This window comes from Schistocerca serialis, chromosome 10 (genome assembly GCF_023864345.2).
Source record: "Schistocerca serialis cubense isolate TAMUIC-IGC-003099 chromosome 10, iqSchSeri2.2, whole genome shotgun sequence".
In the NCBI taxonomy this organism is placed as follows: Eukaryota; Metazoa; Arthropoda; class Insecta; order Orthoptera; family Acrididae; genus Schistocerca; species Schistocerca serialis.
This window is the reverse complement of record NC_064647.1, coordinates 84,511,855-84,528,269: the sequence shown is the minus strand read 5'-3', so window position 1 is coordinate 84,528,269 and position 16,415 is coordinate 84,511,855. Positions and strand designations below refer to the sequence as shown.

Here is a 16,415-nt window from a genome sequence, read left to right as displayed (position 1 = left end):
CAGTTTCTTTATTCAGCAACAGCCAGACAAGGTTAGAGTCGACGGTTTGGAACTGTGGAAAGTGATACTACTAAGCAATTCCAGCTGAAAAAAAATACGCACACGTCTGCTGTTAACCGTGAACTCCGATGCCATGCAGTTCCAAATATTCTGCTATACACTTTGCTCTGCATATTGAGATAAGGAGATGACACTTGGCTTCAGAAATAATTCGGCGTAGGGTCTCCGGCGAGAACACAGCATGTATGGTAGTTAGAAGGAAAATCTGACAAGGGTGAAAATTTGGAGCAACAGAAGCAAAAACGTCCCAGAAAACATGGGTCCGCAGGAGAGTCGTTTGCGAAAGACTGCGAATGTATGTTTACGAGCCGTCACTGATTCCATACTGAAGTTTTGGCCTGCGTAGAACAAACGTATTAACAGACGACAATGTTATTGCAGTCGGAAGTGGGAACGCGTTCGCTTCGGTCGACTAGTCGTGGGTCAGCGAGTAACCGAGGCTGACGGTATACGCAGAACTGACCTGAAAGAATTGACTGGGCGGCAACTACGTCATCGCTGCAGTTGTTTACTGTAACGTTGCCGCATATATCCGAAAACGACCAAGTGCAGTAACATCTTTGTACTGCAAACTTTTCTATTAAGCCCACATCTAACTTCGGTCAAATATAACAAAAAAAACCTAAACGAACACAGTGTACGGATTGAACATATAGTAATATCTAAAAATATATTATAAAATGTAATAATTTGATACGAAACAGATTTTATTAGCGGTTTTTTACATTTATGATAACTCAAAATGTTTTCTTTGTTTGCTTGCAGCATTTGGTATCGTGTGCGCATCTCGCTTTGTGTAAATGTGCGTTAACTGCCGTGTAGACCCTACAGCAAAAGGTGGTGTGTTCTGTATGGTTTCTCGCGGAGCCGAAGTCTCTTACAGTGGTACATCGTCGTTTTCAGACCTCTACCAACTAAGGAAGGCGGTTATCGCTGGGACAACCTGTTTTCGGTTATATGTTTTTTCTGAACGAAAGTTTTAATTGGACTGTTAAAATCGCTAAATTCGGTTTTTTAAGGAACCGATTTTCGGTTCTTTATTCCTATAATGTCCTGTAATAAAGGGAGACATCGAATAAAGACAAACTGATGGTGAGGGAGTCAAAATTTTTCAACGTACATTGAATCAAAATATTAAATTAAATACTCTGATAGAAGGAAACAGTCTGCCCAAAGTTTGGCGCTTTTCTCGAAATGTGACAAAAATTTGGCTACCGCAAAAAATTACCAGTGTTATTCAATTTTTTGACACACTGCTCAAAAATCATGCTGTAATCAGGGATCATACCACTACTTGGATATTACGAATAATGAGTGCTCAAAAGTGAAAAATGAGATTGAAGAACTCTATTCTTCGAGTTAATTAGCCCATTTTCAAAGCTGATAAAAGCATGTTATGTAGATACAGGCAGCACATCACCTTCTTCCTGTTTTTAATGTACACTATGAATGAATTTACGTTTTGAGTTTTCTTCTTGTATTACGTCACATGTTTGTTGAGATTCCTCCTGTTTTTGATCTTTTACAGCAAATGGAGCATTGTACTTCATTGGTGCTGCACTTCGTAAAATACGTTCAGACTAGGGATGGTGCCATTCTGTTATACAACTGATGTCCAACAATGGCAGCGAGGATCTACCATGTAGACCAGATGGGGGCAAACATCTTCACCTTTTGTAGTCCTGTCTTCCTCAGTTGCGTGTATTATTACGGTATATTGATAATTTTTACTTTTGGACCGCCTAACTACAACTGAATTCAATACCATTTTCGTGCCATATGCATTGCGCCTTTATTCTCTCCAAATTATCTTCAGTGGCCTGGAATACATATATATTTTTACTCTGTAGTCTACATTTTGTGGCAATATACCTACAGGTTATAAACAGTTCTGGTGGTTGGTTTTTTCTACGACTTAGTAACATTTTAAATTATACTTACAGATTGCGTGGACGATTTTCTTCATGTTATGTTTCTGATCCATTTTTTGTACTGGTCCTCTACTTATAATTGCCACTTGGTGTTTTTGTTTTCCACATTTCGCAGCACTAGGAACTGAACACTTTTTTTCATGCAATGCTTTGGTTTGTGTTGCCGACTGTCTCATGTTTTTGCCAAAAATTGAGCCGGCCGGTGTGGCAGAGCGGTTCTAGGTGCTTCAATCTGGAACCGTGCGACCGCTACGGTCGCAGCTTCGAATCCTGCCTCGGGCATGGACGTGTGTGATGTCCTTAGGTTAGTTAGGTTTAATGAGTTCTAAGTTCTAGGGGACTGATGACCTCCGATGTAAAGTCCCATACTGCTCAGAGCCATTTGAACCAAAAATCGAATGTTATTGCCAACTTCCGAGAGTAATTTTTGAGATATCTGTGATCTGTTTGTGTACGCTTGTCTGTGTGTGAAACAGTATTTGTTCTCATAATTATTATTTTTACACTATTATCACTAAGTTCGTGTGGTGTGTGTGTGTGTGTGTGTGTGTGTGTGTGTGTGTGTGTGTCTCCAGAAGACGAAATGGGAGGGGGGAGGGAGGGAGGGGGAGAGAGAGAGAGAGAGAGAGAGAGAGAGAGAGAGAGAGAGAGAGAGAGAGAGAGAGAGAAGGGGAGATCATTTACTTCATGTGGAAAACAAAAACACCAAATGGGAATTATAAGAAGAGGAACAGCACAAATATGGAACAAACATAACATGTAGAAAAACTTCAATGCAACATGTAAGTAGAATTTAAAATATTACTACGTAACAGGAACAACCAATCACCGAAACATTTTATAACCTTTAGGTACATTGCCCTAAAATATAAACTAAATAGTAAAAATATGTACATATTCCAGGCCACTGAAGATGCCTTGCAGAGAATAAAGGCGAAACGCGTATGGCACGAAAACTGTGTTTAATTCGGTTGTAGTTGGATGGTCCGATGGAAAAAATTATTATACACCGGAGATGGGGTAAGTCTAGTACACAATATATACACGCACACTATCCAATAGGCCACGCCACATGGTAACAGGTACATTGTTTCAGCAATGCCGTTTCAGTTCTTATGGTGTGTGTTTGCTGCTTGTTTCTATCGTAAATGTTGTTATAATAGCACTGTACATTGTCTCCATTTTCTTTAATAAAACAATATATGAAAGCACTGCAAATTTTTGGGATAAAACTTGTTCTTTAAAAGAGGTTTATTTTAAATCGAAAAATTTTAGCACTGCTGCTATAGCTAACATATTAGATTTTTACACGGTTGTTAGTAAACAATAAAAACACCTGTTATAACCGAGAACAAATAAATAATTAAATACCAGTTATTAAGAAGTAAAATCTCAGTATGTTTTAACCGGTCGGTTTTCCCATCCCTACAAACTGACGACGATCGCACGTACGCAACGATCAAGAAACAGGACAAGCTGATTTGGGGAACTGGGAGTTTGCTTTCGATGTCAGGCCACCACGCCAAGCATACACTTCCACAGGCTACAGTCGACTCACCCGGACATTACGCCACTTGATGTGTTTTTTTTTTTTTTTTTTTTTTTTTTTTTAAAAAATCACGAATCAAGTGTACCAGACAGTGAGCGAACTATCAGACTTGCGCCGCAGCATTCGTGCAGCTATCGCAAATGTTACGACTGCAATACAGTAAAACACTTGAAGAGAAGTGGAATACAGGTTATATGTATGTCGCGCGACTAATGGCGCGTACATCGAGGTGTACTGCATACGTAAAAAATATTTTGGGTTACAGAGTTATAGAAACATACCGTCAACAAATATCTCAATTATTTCCCAAGTTATTACAGTTATTGTTTAATCCGAACATACTGTTTTAACACCACTTCAGCAATTTATAATTAACTGTTCACTTGCACCTGTCAAAGGTCATATGTCATCCTCTCCTTTGGATGCCACACTGCAGTCGCCTCAGCGGTAAGTTACTAATTGTTTCGTACACCCCCGGGTCATCTCGCAAAATACTTCTTTTGAGAGGTGAGCCCAACAGGAAAATCCAGAGGACTGAGGCCAGGTGATCTTGGAGGCGAAGGCGCACATCCTGTTGGGCCCAGCCAACTTCGACAGTACTCGCGCTTTAGATGTCATCCGTGCCGCAACACGAATGTACCACATTCCCCACCCATGGGCCAAGGGTACGATTTGAGCCCACTTACATGGAGACTTGATTAAGAAGTTTACATCTGAAAATAATTTGTAAAAATTAGGTTAATATTTCATATTGAAGTCAGTGCAAACATCTCGCAGACATAGGTCTTCATGTTTTCCCGGCGACGCATTATCATCGTGGAAACTCTGTTTTTCTGACGATAATGCTGCAGTGCAAGTAAGACGGCAGAAAACCCGATTTACAAACGATGATATCGCGCAAACGGCTCGTTTGTGGAGTAATGCGCGATAGAACGTTTTTCTTTGTGCTGCCGTATACTTTCACCCGTGAAAGTTTTATCTATTTATTATATTACTGTTTTCAATCCCAAGACTTGTTTGATGCGGCTCGCATGCTGGTCTATCCTGTGCAAGCCTCTTCATTTATAAATAACCATTCCTTACTTTGTCCATTCCTTTGTCAGCCTTTACAATTTTTGCCCCCCCCCCCCCACACACACACACACTTCTCTCCATTACAAAATTGACTATTCACTTATGACACAGGACGTGTTCTACAAATCTATCCCTTCTTTTAGAATTCTCAAATTTATTTTTCTTATCTCGATTAAGTTGGAGTTTAAGGGACCAAACTGCGAGGTCATCAGTCCCTTCATCCTGTATGTATCGAACAAGGAATAACTCTTAAGGTTACAAAAGGCAAATCGTGGGAAGCACGACTGCATGCAAGATACAGTAAGAAAGAGAGAAAATGAAGGAGAAGTAGGAGGGGAGTGAAAGCGAATGAGGTGGCAACTCCATTCAGTGCAACCTCGTTAGCTATTCGACCTACCCATCCAATGTTCAGCATTCTTCTGTGGAACCACATTTCAAGAACGTCTACTCTCTTCTTGTCTGAACTGCTTATCATCGACGTTTCACTTTCACACGAACCTACACACAAATGCCCTCAGAAAGACTTTCCAACTCACACATTAATATTAAATGTTAACCATTACCTCTTTTCCGGAAATGCTATTCGTCCTATTTCCAGTCTGATTGTACATTTTATCTACTTTGGGTGTCATCAGTTACTTTCCTGCTCAAAAGCCAAAGTTTCCTACTAGTTTACTCTCTTATTTACTAATCTAATTCCCCCAGAATTGCCTGGTTTAATTCGGCTACATTCCACTACTATTGTTAATGTTCATCTAATAATTAATTTCCACGCTTTATCTGTCTCATTCCATTGAAGTACTATTTCAATAATAACCCTATCGTACGCGCACAAACACAAAAACGCGAACGCACACACGCACACCATGGTTTAACGTCTTGCCTGCGACTATTACATTAGATACGCAGCTGAGGCTACGCTTGGGTAAGGGAAAACTAGTAAATGACTGTGCTCTTTCGAAGGAACCATCCTGGCATTTCTGTTAGACGTTTTAGGGATACCATGGAAAACCTGCACCTGGATGGCAAGACGGGGACCAGCACTGGTGTCCTCCCCAATACCAGCACAGTGTGTTACGACTGTCCTCATCTCGCTCTCCGTCCTTCGTGTGGACAATGAGCAGTCTGGCGTACACGTTCCCACAGTTAAGGAAATCGCAGTCTGTCCAACACCTCAGCGTCTTCAGGAATAGACGGGTTATGAGCGTTTCCTGTCTGTTGTTTACTTTAAAGGAAGTGAAGCAACAGTGTTAGTAATACAGAGTGTCGCAATGGATGATAAACAACTGGAAGAATGGAGAACAAATGCAAGGACATAAGTTCAGCGGTAATACGGCAACTTATGGGTGTTAAAGTCTTTTTATTGAATTACATAAATGCATCGTATGTTCTGCAGCACTTCTAAGAAGGTGTTATTGTTAAGTTTTTAGTCCTAAACAGCATTCTGCATATTGGGTGATAATATAACTCATCATGACACCGGCAGTGTTACAGAGATCGAGGAATTTTAAACAGTTATGAGATGAACTATTGATAATGCAACGAAGAAATCTTCGTACTAATGGTCAGCGTACAAATTGTGGCTTGAATACCGCAGTGTTTTACTGGCCACGCTTCCTTTGGGGGTGGTACACCCTTAGCTTCCTCCGACATTGAACTGACACGTAATGGAAGGAAGATTGGGTAAACACCCCGTCGACATCGATGTCATTAGAGAAGGAGCACAAGCTCTCATTATGTCCAGGATGGGGAAGGAAATCGGCCGTGACCTTTTTAAAGAACTATCCCGGCATTTGCCTAGAGCGACTTAGTGAAATCACGGAAAATCTAAGTCGGGAACGCCGTCCTCCCGAAATGTGAGTTCAGTGTGTTAACAACTGCGGCACCTCGCTCGGTGAAGTGGCAGGTACCGTCGGGGTCCGGCAGTTTAAGGTGGACTGCGAACCGCTGAGCAAGTTGACGTTTTTTCACATACACAAACCATTACCAGAGGTTCAGTAAGTTGTAAGTGCCAAGACATTCTAAGACAGGGTGATAACTGAACCGCGCACCTTTGTATGTGTAGTTTACCACAACTATATTTAACTACTACTTTCCTGACAGGCCGAGGAGCACTGGTTCGGCGCCCAGAAGCACTGTGGAGTTTTTTTCAATAATTTAAAACGACAGCATTGAGGAGGATGAAGTGGGTCTCTGAATACATATTAACACCTGATCAACAGAAGAAGCGAATGGTGTCTGGATAGCTTTGGTTCTGGTCATGTACGGAAAATAAAAGAGGAAAACTGAGGAAATAGGAGGGGGGATTAATGTGTGGGAAGACCAGACGCGACGGAAACGCTGAGCCCTAGGCGTGCGACTTGACAAGGTGAAACTGAAGGTTGGACGAAGACACTCAAGGCGAGCGAGAGAGAGAGAGAGAGAGAGAGAGAGAGAGAGAGAGAGAGAGAGAGAGAGAGAGAGAGAGACTATTACTTCACAAGAATGAAATGCGTAACAAGGCGAGAAAAATGCTAACCTCTTCTGGGTACATACTTCACTGATCGCGGTATAGATGCACAAAGAGACTGCCTTTAGTAGGAACCTGGAAGAGTTCCAGCACAAATTACATGCTAATGAGGTCCGATTGCGAACGTTGTAGTGTGTTTTTACGTACCATCTTCCAATGAGGACACCTGGTGCATCCAATGAGGGCGTCTCGTGCATCAATAGTACGTTTCAAATATGCTAAGTGTACTTTTCTCTAGAACCTCTCAAGATTAAAGTTCATTTTTGCGGTATGTATACCATTCGATGAACAACCATGTTATACTGACGCGCATCGATCCCAAGGAGAACTGTGGCTTTATCTGGAGATAAACAGCACAAGAGACAAACACAGGGCGCGGTATATTATTCCAATCAATGAGGAACATACGATATGATGGTAATGTTCCTTTAGCATCTGACTGGGAATTGGACGAGCTATGTGAGGAATGATAAGAATCCAACTGATTATTGTTCAGCATGGATCCCCAGGAAGATCAGGTTGTTCTGGTCGTCATAACCAGCTATACACTACACGGACGTCCATGTAACTTCACCAGAGCACTGAGCACGGTGTGCGCAGCTATAGACTGGGAACTCACGTATGGCCTGTCGGAGCTTCCTGAGAAAGGTGCGCAGGTTGCCGGCGGCAGGCGCGGGGGCGGCGGCGGGCGGCAGGTCTGGGCCGGGGGCGATGCCTTGGGAGGCGGTCAGCGCCTCCTTGACGGCCAGGTGCTCGCGCCGAGACCGCACCACCGCCGTGTCCGCCATCTGGTGCCAGGCGGCCGCCCCTCCCGAGCGCTGGCCGCGGGGTAGCACCAGCGAACGCTCCTCCAGGTTGGGCGCCATAGCTCTCTGTTGCCGCCGACTCTCCAGCACAGGGGGGTCCCCAATCCAGCAGGGGAGGGTCGGCGAAGCTGGTCCAGATGGATAACAACTGCCACTCGATCACCGGGAAGGGGAGGGGGGGAGAGGGGATTCTCCCAACGACAGGCTCCACGAGACGAGGCGATTCCAGATGCGCCAACAGCAGTGTCTACAAGGCTGTCGCAGATGCGATCGACGTAGCTACTGGTACTCGAGCAAAAGGGGTCCCGATAGTGACCACGACAGGCTCGAGGAGATGAGTGTAGATGCGACCAAGGTAACGTCGACGATGCTGGTCCAGATAGGAACCATCTGGCACTGTATCATAAGTGGGTGAGGTCCTCAATGCGACCACTGTATGTCTCTGAAGAATGAGGTCCACCAGATGCAACTACAGTACACTCCACATGGCTTGTCGAGATGTGATTGGCGTCATGACCAGCACTCACTCACCACAATGTGAGTAAGACGGTCTCAATGAGGCGAGACCAGATGTAACTTGGGCACTTTATCATAACTCTACACACGTCTAATACACAGATGCACTCAGACGCCACACAAATTCTAACGTGATCTACACGTCAATATCGTGAAATGCGCAAAATCGCGGTCATCACTGAAGACACACCACTTCCTTCAATTGCTTAATTTCACACAGTCGCAAGAACCCAAACAGCACAAAGGTAGTGTCACTACGAGACACTGGCGTCTCACCAAGCTGTGTTTACAGCGACAGTCCACTGCGAGTGCACCCAGCCGTCTATTTTCTTAAGCACTCATTCTCAACTGGCGCTGGCAATACAGAACTTCCAAACCAGTCCACTAGTTTTAGTGTGTACCACCGATGGTTCACTCCCGCCTTCGAGTTTGCCAGCCCGGGAGCACTGACGACCGGAGAGGTTACCACTGCAGAAGCAACGTCATCAGCGATATCGACATTCAATGGGACGCACACTCTCAACTCGAGTGGCGCGTTTCCTCGGGAACTGCTCTTTTTATCGGGCGATGGGAAGTCCGTCACTGATTCTTCAGCTGCGTAACACGCCTTTATCTTCTCTCTGGCGACCGCTCGCGGTTTCACCACACACTGTAGCTCCCGTAAATCCCTGCACGTCGACTTCTGAATGGAACGAGATTTGTCTGGAGTAGCTTTAGCAGACTGTCACATCCGCACTGCTACTGGAAGCTCGAATGGAAATGTGTTCCGCCCACGCACAGCACCACACTGCAAGACATAATGGGATTACACGTCTAGCACAAAAACCTAAACCTCTGCCTGTCAGTAGACTGGAGTGCTCTCGCTGAAGGCGTTACTTACTGAAATGTTTCTCTGCAACTGAGGCAATGCGTCGGTATTGGTATCGTAGAACAGCAGAACAAAGCACTGATTAAGTAAACAGAGACAGTTGTAACAGATGAAACGATACTTATATTCACCTTCGATCTCTGCAAGTAAGTCAAGCAATGAAATGCACTATTTAAGGTGGCACCAATGGGCGAACAGAGGGTTTCACTGTAGTTCAGGACACGATGGAGATAAACCAGGGCGAGAGTATCCTACAGATCTACGATAGACGTCTGAAGGATGGAATGACGCCATGTAACTGTTTATGATGTAGTTTCCTGCAGTGGTTTGAGTTTGCTACAGAGTACTAACAGAGTGTAATGAATGAAGGGAAACAGTTAAGCAGAAAGCAGCAGCTGTGAAATAAGGTTTCTGCTGAAGAGCCCTACAGAAATAGAAGCTTCATACGGTTATCCAGCCAACTGTATAATTTTTCGGCTCTCGCTCAGCGAAAATCCTGGTGTCAAGGTTGTGACAAAAGAAGGAAAAAGCTGCGCCGATATCTCGTCTGGGCGTTTTGCCAGATAACGACTGACGCCTTCGTCGATCGCTAGCTGCTTATTATCCACGCGCTGAGAAACTGGCTCCTGTAGCAACAGTGCCCTACAGGACAAGTGCAACGTTAGAATTTCAAACCAGTGGCCACCGAGTATCCGCAAAGTATTCTGCGACTGCATACATCACAACTTAACGCTCGAACACAGCAAATAAAGTAGTTGCACAGCAGTCTCGAGAGCTTCGAGGCAACACGACGAATGATTGGCACACTCGACTGCCCTGCAGCACTCTGACGTCACGCGCTCGCAGCAACGGCGCTGGCACAGATAACAGATGACTGGACGCGGCAGGATTTCGCACTGCACTGCTGTGAGCTCCCCGCTGCCGACACACACACTCGCGACGTTTCCCCCCTACCCACGGCTCAAGCAAGGCTTCTTGGGCGGCAGTCGTGCGGTTTAAAAACACTTGGCTGTGCGCACGCGCGAACGCGCAGCGTTCTTACCAGTTCCCGCCACGAGCCTATGGAAACCCCCGAAGATCACGGTGCGTGACCTGACGGACTTAGCGATCATGTTCGTTCGTGTATTTTGTATATGATGTCACACTGGCAGTCTTCGATTTTCTTTATTTGAAGGCACCAATTTCTTAATGCAGTACGACATAATACTAAATTAAAAAATTATAAAATAAAATTTCTTCCAAAATTTCCGAGGGCCGTAAGTACAACGTATTTTGCTGTCGTTGACATAGTTGCCGCTCCGAAGTATAAAAACGGGATTTGGAAACAAACGGAACAAGGGGGTGTACGGAGAACTAAGAATATTAACAGACACAATGAGAAATCGGAAGATTACTTTTTATTATCGCATGAAGTAATGGATAACAAGACGCCGACAAAAAAATATTCAACTTCATTCACAAAAATTCGAAATCCAAATTTCCTGTTTTATGTAAGTCACGAAAAGTATAGAGGAATTGGGAATAACATACAAAGACACAGGAAAATGACATGAATTCAAAGAAAAATACAAAAAATCAAGAGTTCCCAGTATAAAACACTGAAGAGTAGAGGAGATGAATGGACAGAAGAAAGAGAACAACACAGAAGAATAAATTAATTCAAGGGAAACCTAAAATAAGGAAATAATGTTTTACATCATCTATTTCACGTGGATTGTGTTGGCCAAATTCGAATAGCAATAATAATAACAACAACAACAGCTGAGTGTGTAGCGTGTAAGTCTACTAATCTCAAGTCACTGGTCCGAATCTCTCCACTTTTTACTTTAAGTTCTCTATTTATCAATAAATGGAAATGTTAATTGACAAACACTGAGTAATTGTATTTAATAAACATATCACTGTATTTTTTATTGCTGATCGTATAAAAGAAAATTTAATGGAGATATGTGCTATGCCTAATTCTTAACTGAAAGAGTCATATAGATTACTTCTATTGCTCAATCACTAAAAATAAAAACATTTTTATCTATTTGGCGTTTCGAGTTTTCGTATCAAATTTTGATACATATCGCACTGTCTTCTTCGCGCGATTAATAATTAAAAATATAATTATGCTATTTTTGTTAAAACTGCGATTCAATATTTGTTAATTAGCGTTTTCATCTGTTTACAAAAATGCACCTTGAAGTAGAAAGATGTTATTACTAGCGAGATTACTAGAGCTACACACTGAGCTACTGCTGTCTACATTCGTGAACTCCACATATTTTGTACTTAATAGCGCTCGAAAATGTAATCTGCAAAAGCGATTTTTTCCAGTTTCTTGCAGAAATGAGTTGTACTGCTTCAGGATCTCAATGGCCACGCATTGAGCTTCAAGTTATGTAAGTATGGGAAAAATCGAAGACGGTAGAGCAGATCGTAAGATTACTTTGTAACCTTAAATCGACAGTTTATGAACAAAAATTGCGATTATATGGGGTAGCAAACAAAAACTTGTGACTCGGTTGATGATTTCTTTGCAGGGCACACCTATCTTGGATGGGAGGACAGCGACACAATGATGTACAGGTAACTCGAGGTGTACCGCCAGGGAAGTGTTTTGGGATCCTTGCTGCTGAAACTGTACGTTGATGAACTTCCAGACAATATTAATAGTGACCCCAATGATGCGGTTATCTGTAAGAAACCGCTGTTTGGAAAATCTGTACAAATGTGCGGCAATATTACGCTAGTATTTCAAAGTGATGCAGAGACTGGCAATTTAAATGTAATTCCATTTAAATGTCCAGGAATGTAAAATTGTGCACTTCGGAAAACAAACAAAACTTAGTAGCCTAGGATTACAATATCAATGTTATATTTATTGACTAAGAGAATATAACGTGAAATGTGGAACAGTAATTACTCTTAGAAAAAGTCACTTATCCTTACTTTTGAACCGTACCGTTTTTGTGAAATTTCTTTTACTGTTTAATACGTCCAACATAATGAATACAATGTTTATACACTCCTGAACTGTTTAATCTGTATTTCCATACAAAGCCGCTGCATTTTGGCCGCTAAGGGTCAGGGCTATCTTAACAGCTTCTGAGACGCTTGGAGAATCGCAACGACGGCGTCATTTAAACGCTGTACGACAGAGGGACATCGAGCTAGGCTTTTAGTGGTTATGAGATGCGAGCGTGTCCGTTGGTAACAGAGCACAGGGGCGTGAGGCCGTATGACGACGCTGCACGAACAAACATTATAAAATTTGCGCGGTACCAAACCAGAAATTGGTTACTTTTTTCGCGTTACTGTGTTCGTTCCTCATTCACGATGAAGCGACTGGACGGATTTGGATGGACTTTGGAATGGAGGTAGCCAATGATATGAATTAACACGTACGTAGGTTACCTTCTAATCCGTAAGAAAAAAATAAATAAATAAAAATAACTGTTCCCGTGGGAAATACTACATATTTTTGGCTTTTCAAACACACGAAGAAAAATCATATTCTCCACGCTAGGTCTGTCCAATCATGATATTATTTACTCCCTTTTCCTGGCAACTCTGGTAATTAGCTACACGGTGACGTAAAAATTTTTTCCTCCAGTAAACGAGCGAGTTGTCAGCGACGTGTATTGTCACCTTCACCTTTCGTCTTAAACTTCTTTTTCTTCTTCGATGTCGCGCGGTGTGGTAGGCCGCGTGTGGCTCGCAACTCAGTACGTCGAACAGAGAACTTCTGTGATGGCGGATACGAGTGGGTTGTAGGTTTCGGCATAAACATTCCTATATTAATAGATGTTTAACCGCGACTAATACCGCGGCACGCAGCTAATAAATAATAACTACAATAATAATAATAATAATAATAATAATAATAAATTGGCGAATTTCTTTTATAGCGTAATACGGGCCCAAGTCTAAGCCGCGACGACGACGAAAGGATACCCGAGTGGGAAGATGCGCAGACTGCACCGGCGGTTCCCTGGAGCCGCCGCCGGGTTGTGTAAGCAGCGAGGAGCAGGGCGTCTAACCAGTCGGCTGAGCCGATGTGCAAACACGCTCACCACGATCTCTTAACAGCCGCCTTAAGCTGAAGCCGACACCGCCTGCGCCTGTTGCACAGCATTTCGAAACGACTGGCGACACTTAACATTAAGGGTCTACTACACAGCTGGTGTCAATAGTTCGCTGTCATCTACACGAAAATAAGTATTTACAAATATAACAACATAAAGACAGAGTAAAAGCGTGAAATGATGTTATTGTTTAAGGGCGACACACGGCATAGTCATCTGCACTAGGACCATAATAAAAAACAGCGGGCACCGAAGAGTGCAGTGTCTGTACAGGGTGACTGACATGCGAAAGATGCGACATCCACGATCTGCTTAATACATCGAATCTATATCTCACGGCGAATATTACCACGAATCCCATACAATAACGTCAGCAGTTCGTGGTTTGGTGGTTAGCGTCACTGCCTCCTCATCGGGAGAGAGGGGGGGTGTACCCTGTTTGGCTCTCGGCTGGGTCGAATATCTCTCTTCGCTCGGGGACTGGGCATCTGTAGACAATCATTTAATTTCATGACAGAGACGCGCCGGTCGCCGAAATGGCGTCAAATAGAAAAAAGTTGCACCATGCAGCCTAACAAAGCCAGACGGGGTTCTCCCAACCAATACGAGTAATGCCACACGATCATTTCATTTCACAATGGCAGAATATTTCACTGAGATACTGATCTTTAGTAACAATTCTTCAGAAACAGGGCACAGCTGTTTCTATTACGCTTCTTCACGATAGGAAGAAATACAGAATTAAGACGATGCCGGCAATGAGACTCCGTGCCACCAAAATTATTCCCAAAAGTTCTAAGAAATTTATCAGATTCTTACACTCCAAAACCAATAAGGGACCACGAATACACTTGCGTTTTGCTGATGCCACTACTGTTTCCCTTGCGTGCAGATAAACTGCAATAACGAGTGGAAGAACTTAATACAAAAGGAAGAATTTTTTTAAAATTTGTGGTAAGATCTTATGGGACCAAACTACTGAGCTCATCGGTCCCTAAGCTTACACACTACTTAATCTAACTTACGCTATAGACGACAAACACCCTCATGACCGAGACAGGACTCGAACCTCCGACTGGGGGGAGCCTCACGGACCGTGACAAGACGCCTCAGATCGCGCGGCTACCCGCGCGGCAAGAAATAGTGTGTTCAACTTCCCGTCGACGACAAGATCACTGCAGATTGAGCTTCGGATTGGAAAAACTAAACATGACGAAAGTAACAGGCCGCGCTCTTTCAAAGGGAACATAGTGCGGCATTTCTTTTAATGCTATGGAGGGTTGTCACAGTAACTCATTGCCAAACATCTCGTTTGGAGACGTCTCCATGGCTGGACGAAATACATTTCAACTGATGGCAGAACTCTTAATTTCTGCATTTGCCGATGACACAGTTCATCTAGCCAGCAGCGAAAACTAACTTGCTGATCTACTAGACCTTAGTCTATCGAATTACACATCTATCTTAGCAAGCAGAAACTCCTGATTATCGAAGGCCATATGTCCGATATTCGAAGAGGATAGGTGCAACTCATAGGTCGATTAAAGGAACTGGAAGTCTTGCGTTCTTTCATCTATATTGGGCCAAGCGTCTGCCACACGCCAAGTTGTGAAGATCAGCAGGCGGATCATGCTAGGGCGAGCGGGTATGAAGCAGCTTCTCTCTATCTGGGAGAACAGAACGGAACAATACGAAGATCCAGCAGGTACCAACACTCGTGATTTTCGTCTGCATTTACAGTTGGGGCTAGAGGCAAGCAGCATAGTGATGCATTTCAGCTTTGGTGCTGGCGCACGAGGCTGCGCATATAATGGACCGAAAGAAGAACTTTTGCGTCCATTACTAAGCAACACAGTATCTCCCCAAGCGCGTTTCTTCCGAGTCCTTCAAAAAATTCTGTAGTTCTTTGGGCTACAAAAACAAAAATTATGAAAGGTAGGACCGAGGGGGAGCGAGAAAGCAGATGGACAGGTTAAAACAACGTTTCCAAGTCTACCTCTTCAGTAAAGCTAAGAGAAACCGATAATCTTCCGGGTTGGCGAGGCTTCGTTAACAGGTTCGCCACTTGTCATGACTACTTGGAGAGGTCGGAAAACAAATTCCGGACGGCGATCTGAAACGTCGCCCTCCCAAATGCGAGAAAAGGGTGCTAACCACTGCGCCACCATCTTCGGCAGAACTTACAGCAAGTCTGAAAGCTGGTTAAAAAATCAAATCAATACGACTAAAACAATGTAAAAACACCGCACGGAAAAGGAAATAGCGCAGATTACTAATAAAGTCACAGAACCAATGGACGAGTCTGTTTATATAAAGGGACTTCAATATAGCGACTGGATGGGCAATAAACAAATATAATTTTTTTTTTTAAATTGAGAAATTGTCAGATGTTTCGTAAACTTATTTGTCTAAAACTAAGAAACAAAACAGATCAAAGAAACATTTGAAGCGTTAAAATGACGCTCGAAATCATGTATGGTGGCTGAGATGTTCAAATGTTAGTGACGTGTGATGACACAGATATTCTATGAGGCAAGTATCCTCTACTACTATTTAAAATGCTCACACACACACACATTGACTTTCCACTAGCACCTCATACGCTATAAGTGATTTTGCGGATCATTCAAAAGCGCGTCAAATTTTTCTCTAATCTATTTTATACTCTTGGAAAAATAATTCCCAAACGTTTGTCCTGTTTTCTCAAGTTTGTTCAGAAAGCATGAAATGTATTTACGTACCGAACGGATTATTTATTATTATTATTATTATTTCTTTACTTTCTCAGACGTTAAGTCTGGTTAAAAATGGGAAGTGACGCGGACCTTGATCAAGCGTCACTTCCTTTTAACTGTACGGTATATGTTATATTGCATTTAGAAACTTTCGGGTAATTGAACATGTAACAATAATTACGGATTTCTGTAATTGTATATAAAAGTTTGGATGTAGCTGTATTGTATTGATGTACTGGTGGATATTGTGTGGTATGACTCCTGTAGTTGATAGTATAATTGGTATAATGTCAA

At 42.9% G+C, this 16,415-nt stretch overlaps 1 protein-coding gene across 4 annotated transcripts in view; it reads right to left on the bottom strand.

Annotated features, from left to right (window-relative positions):
- Nucleotides 1–16,415, bottom strand: part of LOC126424801 (glycogen synthase kinase-3 beta) — a 313,756-nt gene that overhangs the window by 146,916 nt on the left and 150,425 nt on the right. The window contains exons 1-2 of one of the 4 annotated variants that reach the window (XM_050087590.1): nucleotides 9,326–9,753; nucleotides 7,743–9,232 (exon numbers count right to left, since the gene is read on the bottom strand). The exons of 2 other annotated variants lie outside the window; for them this stretch is intronic. In XM_050087590.1, coding sequence (XP_049943547.1) covers nucleotides 7,743–7,989 — 247 coding nt within the window. In that variant the 5' untranslated portion in view covers nucleotides 7,990–9,232; nucleotides 9,326–9,753. Of the gene's footprint in view, nucleotides 1–7,742; nucleotides 9,233–9,325; nucleotides 9,754–16,415 lie in introns of those variants that run through there. One more of the 4 variants, XM_050087589.1, reaches the window with a different exon arrangement.